General features: G+C 36.4%; 1 protein-coding gene across 2 annotated transcripts; it reads left to right on the top strand.

Moving 5' to 3' along the window:
- The first annotated feature begins 773 nt into the window (after positions 1 to 773).
- On the top strand, positions 774 to 8684 carry wdr5 (WD repeat domain 5). Of its 2 annotated transcripts, none has more exons than XM_079898237.1 (14): positions 774 to 962; positions 2323 to 2457; positions 2657 to 2765; positions 4397 to 4470; positions 4556 to 4645; positions 4757 to 4846; positions 4934 to 5017; positions 5147 to 5202; positions 5292 to 5338; positions 6204 to 6279; positions 6383 to 6416; positions 6514 to 6588; positions 6729 to 6816; positions 7118 to 8684. In XM_079898237.1, exons 2-14 carry the CDS (start codon positions 2377 to 2379, stop codon positions 7216 to 7218), a joined length of 1005 nt encoding a protein of 334 aa, XP_079754363.1. In that variant the 5' UTR covers positions 774 to 962; positions 2323 to 2376; the 3' UTR covers positions 7219 to 8684. The 2 variants fall into 2 exon arrangements, with proteins under 2 accessions (XP_079754363.1, XP_079754364.1); XM_079898238.1 differs by having other exon boundaries at positions 782 to 962; positions 2327 to 2457.

The following is an 8684-nucleotide window of genomic DNA, read 5'->3' as shown; positions in this document are numbered from 1 at the left end:
TGTTCAGCAGTGTATTTGATTTCTTAAAAGGCTATTTAAAAATATATATTTATATTGACCCAATTTATACTGAGAAAAAAATATAAATATCAGTAAATATTATTTATAAAATATTTAGTTTATGTTAAGTTAAATTATTATTACTTTGTAATAATTTTTTTCTAAAGCAATGCACTGTTTTATGTATAATTTTTTTAATAAAATTGTATTTATTTATTTAAAGCACATAGCACTAACTATATATATATATATATATATATATATATATATTAGGGCTGTCAAAAGATTAATCGCGATTAATCGCATCCAAAATAAAAGTTTGTGTTTACATAATATTTGTGTGTGTACTGTGTATAATTATTTTGTATATATAAATACACACACATGCATGTATATATTTAAGAAATATTTGCATACATATACTGTATATATATTTATATAGTTTATATTATATATAAATATAATTTTTTTATATATAAATAACACATTTTTCTTAAATATATACATGCATGTGTATATATGCTTTGCATGCATGTGTATTATGCTTTAATGCCACATAATGTATAATACAGCTAGATTTTTATAATATTTGTAAAAAATTATGACGATCAGAAATACTTGCAAAATATAAACAACGTATTTGGTAGATCTACTTTCAAGTAATATAAAGATTAGCATAATTACATTGTGCACGGTAGGGTCTAGATCGGCGTTTGAAAAATTGTCCCTCTTGGTCTGCCGTTGAGCTTTGCGCATGCGGAGTTGTTGTCACTGCCACATTACCGCCTGAGCTTGCGGTGGAGAGAGGCGCTCATCCACCATCGTATTCAGTACGATCACTTGATCATTGCATGGTCAAAACGGCCTAGCGCGCGATTCATGAACAAATCTCCTCCCAAACCCAGTAGTGGACTCATACCAGAAGCCGAAAGCAGCTCTTATTACCTCCTCAGCAGCCGCCGGTGAGTGATTTTACTCGCTGCTTTTGTTGTCTGAATGTATGGGAGAGAGAGAGAGATAGGCATGTGTGCAGAGAAAAGAGATACATCAATCTGTGCTTCATTTATGTTATGGGGAATGGGACTGACGACTGAAACGATCGCGGTAAAACCATGATTTTGGACACGAAGTTGTGTTAATTACACAGATATACTATCTGTTAGATCGCAGGTGATCCATCGTTTCTCTGAGGCCCCGCGTCTCTCAGATAGCCTAGCACTAGCAGCTAACAGTGGTGGTGTTTTCACTGGTCTGCTCCTGACACAGACACGAGCTTTGTAAATTATATCTAGGTTTTAGCTTGGGTGTTTATCCAGATGATTTTAGGCTGAAGTCAATGTCCCATTGCCAATGCCAACAGTCTTGCCATGCATGTTGTGGCGAGGAAACACTGTTATATCAGACTGTATTATTAAATGTTTTTTTAATTTTTTTTTTTTACTTAAGTCAACCTTTTGTCTTTTGATTTTATTAGTATACACACAATAAAAAAATGTCCAAATTAGTTATATACAGTGTGCAAAGTGTGTTTACATGTACAGGTGTGCTTAAAACGGTACAGTCCTTCCAGAATTTGAAAGATTGTAAAGTTGTATTAATTTTATTCATTTAAAAAATAAATTGAACCTGAATTTATTGTCCTATTTATTTGTTTACACACTGTTGGTGCTTTATTTTTTAATTTTCCTCATCGGTAAAGCTGGGATCTCAACATCATATAGTGGGGAAAAGCTCAAGCATGCAGAGCATGCTGGGAAACCAAAGTACTTAGAGCACCTGTAGGCTTTTTGTCAGGGGGGCAGATTCACAGCCCTGGACAAACCAGGAACAATGAGAACCCAAAACAATATTTTAAAACGTAATTTTAAGTATTTAGACATTTGAACAGGATTTTTAGTGTAAATTAAATGTAGTTACTATTTGTTTTGTAACAGAAGTTTACACACATACCACATTACGTAGCTTAATTAGGGCAGTACAAAATGCTTTAATGTATTTCTAAAATGATAAACATATTGCATATTCTGCAAGGATTACATTTGCAAAGGTAAATTAAATATATAGACACGAGCGGGAAGAACTGTATGCTATTCATATTGTAAAGATGTTGTGACAACCAATCAGTAAGCTGACATGTGCTCGATAGTTTTACATGTAGGCCTATTGAGTAACACCCACACAGGATTCGCACCTGAACAATTTTGATGATCAATTACAGATTATGATGTGATAACGCCCAACCGAATTCCTCCATTTATTGTGTCATCCAAATTCGAAGACTAATATCATACATATGCTCATCAGTACTTCTCTGTTGGACAGTCAGGTTGACGTTGAACTTGCTCCTATAAACCCGTTCTCTCTAACTTGGTCGCCATGGCAACTGAGGAGAAGAAACCAGACACAGAGGCTACTAAAACACAGCCGGCATCATCTGCCTCCGCCAGCCAGAGCAAGGTAAAAACATTGCCAGGACTGTCCCTCTGCGACACCGTTTGGAATAGTTTTCTGCATGGTTATGGATCATTTTGATGTTGTCTAACAGATATACTGTTATAAATGATATAGCAGCATTATTACAGCAATGTGCTTATGATCTGTGACTATCATTTCTCTTTATTGTGTCATTAATGATGCGAGTTCTGCTCTATCTCAGTCAGCACCTGTGAAGCCAAACTACACCTTGAAATTCACACTGGCTGGCCATACAAAAGCAGTCTCTTCTGTCAAGTTCAGTCCAAGTGGGGAGTGGCTCGCCAGCTCATGTAAGTACTTGTATAAATACAGCACTCATACTCATTGAGAATAGTTCTAGCATATAGCACAGGGCTTCCCAAAAAAATGTTGCCAGTCAAAATTTTCTTGAACCCGACACACCTATTTTCTCACAACTCTACGTTAATTTAAATAGATTTAATTTTTATATATGTATGTATTTATACAAGGCATATATTTAGAGAGAGAGAGAGATATTAGGGGTGTAACGGTACATGTATTCGTCCTGAACCGTCACGGTTTGGTGCAAACAGTCAGATGACAAATACAGTCAGTCCACACACCAATCCAGAATGTGGCGCACACAGTAATGCAATGCTGTTTGCTAACTGCCACAATAGAAAAGACAATATATCCACCAAAACAAGAGTTCTGATTGCACACAAGAGCTTGCTAGTAGCCTATACGCTGAGTTTCTATACATTTTTCCACAAACTTCACGGAAAGGAAACCGGGATGGCAGAAAGCGGCATCCTGTTTGTCGTCTTTATTTTTCAAAAGCACTTATATTTCTTTTTTTTATTGTGAGTGTACACAAATACACTTATCTTTATGACCATAAGTGACAGAGTATTTTAAGTAGTTTCCCCTGTTATAATGAGACAAAAATCATTTGGCATTGTGCCGGTTTATGTCGTTGAAGTCCAGTGATGAAATATGCGTCTCCTGGAAACAGGAAGCCTCAGATGCCGCTTCTCTCGCTCTCTCCCCGTGGAAAGGTGAAGTAGGCTCTTTTTCTCCTTCTCGCTCATCTCTCCATGATTTCTTGAAATAGTGTAATATTGAACTTTGTGCATCCGCCATTGTCACAGCATATTAATGAACTCTCACTCGCTGAGAAAATGACAGCGTAGGCAAGGCACAACACGTTTATTAAATGACATCATCCAGATGTGCCAGTCACCGGAGCTAGAGAGAAGATGACTACAGGAGTACAAAAACTTTTCAGTTTTATAGCTGATTGTGACCAAATAACTTATCAGCCCTATAAAAAAATTCATTCTTTACTGCTTAGTGCTTAATACACTAAAGGAGGCTGTACTGTACCAACTACCTCAGGGGGGACTACGTGTTGCTAGGTGGAACAAACTGTAATTTGCACTACTGTCTGTTCAAAATAAATGAAAAAAAAAAAAACTAGTATTTGTTGCTGACTGTGACCCCAAAACCGAGGTACGTACTTTACCTTGACTTCCGGGAACTGTTACACCCCTCATATATTATATATTTATTTTATTTATTTATTTTAGCAGAAAATTACAGGGATACCTTTAAGTCTGTGTTTAATTCACAAAAGGTTTGTAAATGCTTCTTTATAAAAGTAATGTTTGTAATCTTTATAACACAATTTTTTGGAAATTATGCAGATGTGAAGATAAAGTGGTCCAGGTGCACATTGTGTTCCCAAATGCATGTTATAATTGACATGCAGAGTACGAGTTTGTGAGCAGCATTTACTGTGAACTAAGCCATTCCACATGACACCAGTGATCACGCTAAACCATACCATGATTTCAAATTTATTTTAATTGCAGCCAATTAATGTTTATTTAATTCAACAATTTATGATTGAATTAATGATTAGCTTTTAATGAAAAATGGTTTGTTTCTGCTCATCCAGCTGCTGATAAGTTGATCAAAATATGGGGTGCATATGATGGCAAGTTTGAGAAGACAATATCTGGACACAAACTTGTGAGTATCTCAAAAGATCCATGACCTCAGAGTAGTGCTGCTTTTACTGCACTGGGTGACTGACCTGGTTTGCTCTCATCTGCAGGGCATCTCAGACGTGGCCTGGTCCTCTGACTCCAACCTGCTGGTCTCAGCTTCCGATGATAAGACCCTGAAGATCTGGGATGTGAGCTCTGTAAGTCAACATCACAAAACTGAACCTTTTAATATAGAATTTAAAGCATCTGGGCTTTAATTGTTATGGCACAATTTATCATATTCGTTTTCCCTTTCTGTTTTTCACCAGGGAAAGTGTTTAAAAACACTGAAGGGTCACAGCAACTATGTATTTTGCTGTAACTTTAACCCTCAGTCCAATCTCATTGTATCTGGATCTGTAAGTCCATTCATCATTTTATATTTTACAATTTTGTTAATTATGGCATACATGCATGATGCATTCTAATTATTATCTCTCCGACAGTTTGATGAGAGCGTGAGGATTTGGGATGTTAAAACGGGGAAATGTCTGAAGACGCTGCCAGCTCACTCGGACCCTGTCTCTGCGGTGTGTGTTGTTGTTTTTTTTTACCTATGATGATCAAATAGTCAAATTCACAACCCTGTACATTGGGTGGGTGATGTACTTTTAAGTGATATTTTCTTTTTGAATTGTGTATTTTTTTGTTTATTATAGGTTCATTTCAACAGAGATGGTTCATTGATTGTGTCCAGCAGTTATGATGGACTTTGGTGAGTGAGCTTTGGCTGTGAACATTATTTTGAGAATATGTCAGATGCATAACTAACTAATAACAACTACTTACTTGACTTTTAAACAGCCGGATCTGGGACACAGCGTCAGGCCAGTGCCTTAAAACACTTATCGGTAAGTTGACCAGTGTCTTACACACAAGCACTTGTTCAGACTATTTTCAAAGGCAATAATTTTTTCCTTGAAAGTAGTTATGTTTCCATCCAAAGAAGAGAATTTAACCGCATAAAACATTGTGAATAAACCACCGTTTCCACCCCATGTGTTCAAGAGAGCAAAATCGTTACTTGTAAATTTGTGCAAAATATCTGTAATAAAAATGAACATTGCTGCAATCAGAGAAGCCTTTGTGGCTCTTTTTTCGTACATCATAAATGAAATGCAGCAAAATCTGTAATATTATCTTGTGTTTGGATGCTTGGTGTTTGGGGGAACAATTGTTTGAGACAATTCTGGGAGGTTATTATACCCAACCATTTTGATGACAGACTTTGGCTCAGGCATTTGAGTGAGCAAACCAACATTTGAGATGCTGTGCAATGAAACCTCATCTGCTGGTTAGTCCAGTTATCCAATCACATCCTCTCTTGGGGCAGATCACTTTTTTTGTTGCCTATCAAGAGATTTATTCGGTAAATGTATTTCCATTAAAGTTTATGTGAATGTCTTATTGAATAAAAATGCACCTCAATTGAGCGCATACGTGTTTGTTTGTTTTTTGTTTTTTTTATGCACATTTTTAGAATTTATGTACATCTTTGTGTTTACTTTTTTTTTTTTTAATGCGCTAACCCAAAATTTGCATATAAATGTATGGATGGAAACATAGCTAGTGTTTATGAAACACTGTTCTTATCAAACAACATTTAGCCAACAAGAAACTGGTCAAATACACTAAATGTACAACATCTTAAGTAAGAAGATTTTAAAACATAAATGGCCATTATAAATAATGCATACATTTGCAAATATTCAACAGATGATGACAACCCACCTGTGTCTTTTGTGAAGTTCTCCCCCAATGGCAAATACATCCTGGCTGCCACTCTGGATAAGTGAGTCATAGATTTCCCTTTATGCTGCTCATTCTTTAAAAAAAGAGAAAAATCATGAAATTTATATTAATCCATAAACACATTCATTCCCTTTGTGTTTTAGCACTTTGAAGCTTTGGGACTACAGCAAAGGAAAGGTTAGAATTTATCTGTTTAGTTAGTGCATTGTTTTAATAAAATAAAATAAAAATCAAGCTTAATCTGTGTATAACAATATCCTTTTTCCTTGTTTAGTGTTTAAAAACTTATACCGGTCATAAAAATGAGAAGTACTGCATATTTGCTAATTTCTCTGTCACTGGTGGAAAGGTATGTTGGCTCTACACTATACTAATCAATTTTTTAAGCATATCACACTAACACAGGCAACCATTAGTGCTGTTCAGAACCATTAAATTGTCATTGCCGAAAGTGATTTTACATTTTGAAAGAGTTTTTTTCTTTTTAAGTGGATTGTCTCTGGTTCAGAGGACAACATGGTCTATATCTGGAACCTTCAGACCAAGGAGATTGTACAGAAACTACAGGGTCACACAGGTAGGAGCAAAACTTCACGAAGAAGCGTAAGCCCAACAGTTTAAACACTTCCTGCTAATAGCTTGAGCTAAGCTTGACACATTTCTTTTATTTCAGTAATACTTAGCTTTTTTTGGTTGTCATATTTGACACAGCAGATACTGACTGCTACTTTTGATATTAACCCCCTTTGCTCAGGGACACGTAGTTCCAGAAATTTCAGTTCATGGCTCAGTTGATAAATCTTTTTTTGTTCATGCTAATATTTATGCACCTCTAATGTAGATTGAAACTAATCTTGCTTTTTTTTTTTTCTTTGTAGATGTGGTGATCTCAACCGCATGTCACCCCACAGAAAATATCATCGCATCAGCAGCACTAGAAAATGACAAAACCATCAAACTTTGGAAGAGCGACTGCTAAGCCTCAAGCTTGTTTTACTTTATTTTTGTGTTATTTTTTTAATTCATTTTTCTACTATTCATTATGTGGGGAGGGGAAAGACTTTTGTTTTTCATTTGAAAGGTCACGCAACGACGTTCACATTGACATCAAGGCTCTGCAAGAGGATTGGTGAAAGCGCCCTACCCCGACATACCCTCTCCTAACACAGCACCCCTCTCTCCACTCATGTGCACTAAAACAATCACTTTCTCTCTGCCTTGCCACCAGCTCTCGTTCATCAGTTTAAGCGAAACTTTTAACCAGACTGTAAATCTAGGCAGACCTGTTAGGACAAAGTTCATGTCTGTTTTTTTTTCCCTGGAAGTTTTGTAGAATCAGTGATGGTTTGCACACTTTCTGAAGCCAGCAGAATGCCTTGGGCACATTTTAAGTGGCCATTTTAACAGAAATGTTTGGAGGATTAAATTTCTCTTCCTGATTTTGTCATTTCCATGAGCGATTTGCAGCTTCTCTCCATTATTATTTGGCCAAGAAGAGGTTTGGCAAACTTCATCTGTGAACACCTGAAATACTTACTGATGTCAAATCAAACCTCCATGTACGAAATGTTGTGTGGCAGAAGGATGTTTTGAACATCCACTATTTCATGTTTATTTCTGTAAATGTTAAAACGGCAATTTAATCAATTCATTGTGTTATAGTTGCTAAGCTAATTGTCAGACATCGTTTATGGTTTCAGTGGCTTTGTGTCGTCTAGGCAGCGCTAACAATAAAACTTCTTTCTCTTTTGTTATGAAGGCTTGTTGCAGTTACAGAGATGATGTATGCCAAAAGTTCACTTTATTCCTACAGCTGTAACTACCTGTAACACCTTTGTTCATATCAGTTTTGGTGCTTTTGATAAATAAAACTACAATACATCGGGATGGAGTAGCAGTTTGGTCAGAGCTTTCAGAGAAAGCATTATCAGTTAAAAGGAAAAGTTACTAGTAGACTGAAGTTTCATTCTAAGCTACAAAGAAAAAATCTCACCTGCACAATCTGGTAAAAGACAAACCACTTCGAACTATTATCTGGTTACAATTACACAACATGCGCAAGGAGGAGTGTTCCTGTGATCTGAATATGCCATAACCTTATATCTCGTGACCAAAAGCAGTCTCGATGTATTAAGAGCCTTGAGATGTTTTGTGTACCTGACACTTACACTTTGTACATACTTGCAGCTTCTCTGTTCTTTGATATGTTTACCTTTTGTTCTGTGGTCTTTTTAACGGTCTCAAGTAGCTGAGAGTACCTCAAAACTCTTTTATGTTTTCTGCTTTGTGGATGACGGTTTGTCATAAACCCATCCGCTGCTTCTGGACTCGCCAGATTTCCAGTGCACTGCAGTGATGACAGGGGCCGCATGAGGAATTGTATCTGTATTGCATTTAGTCACTTTGGACTTGACCTGTGACTCAATAAAGATTTTTTTACCTCTA

The sequence above is a fragment of the Squalius cephalus genome, assembly GCF_949319135.1.
Source record: "Squalius cephalus genome assembly, chromosome: 17".
In the NCBI taxonomy this organism is placed as follows: domain Eukaryota; kingdom Metazoa; phylum Chordata; class Actinopteri; order Cypriniformes; family Leuciscidae; genus Squalius; species Squalius cephalus.
This window is presented reverse-complemented; position numbering and strand designations above follow the sequence as displayed.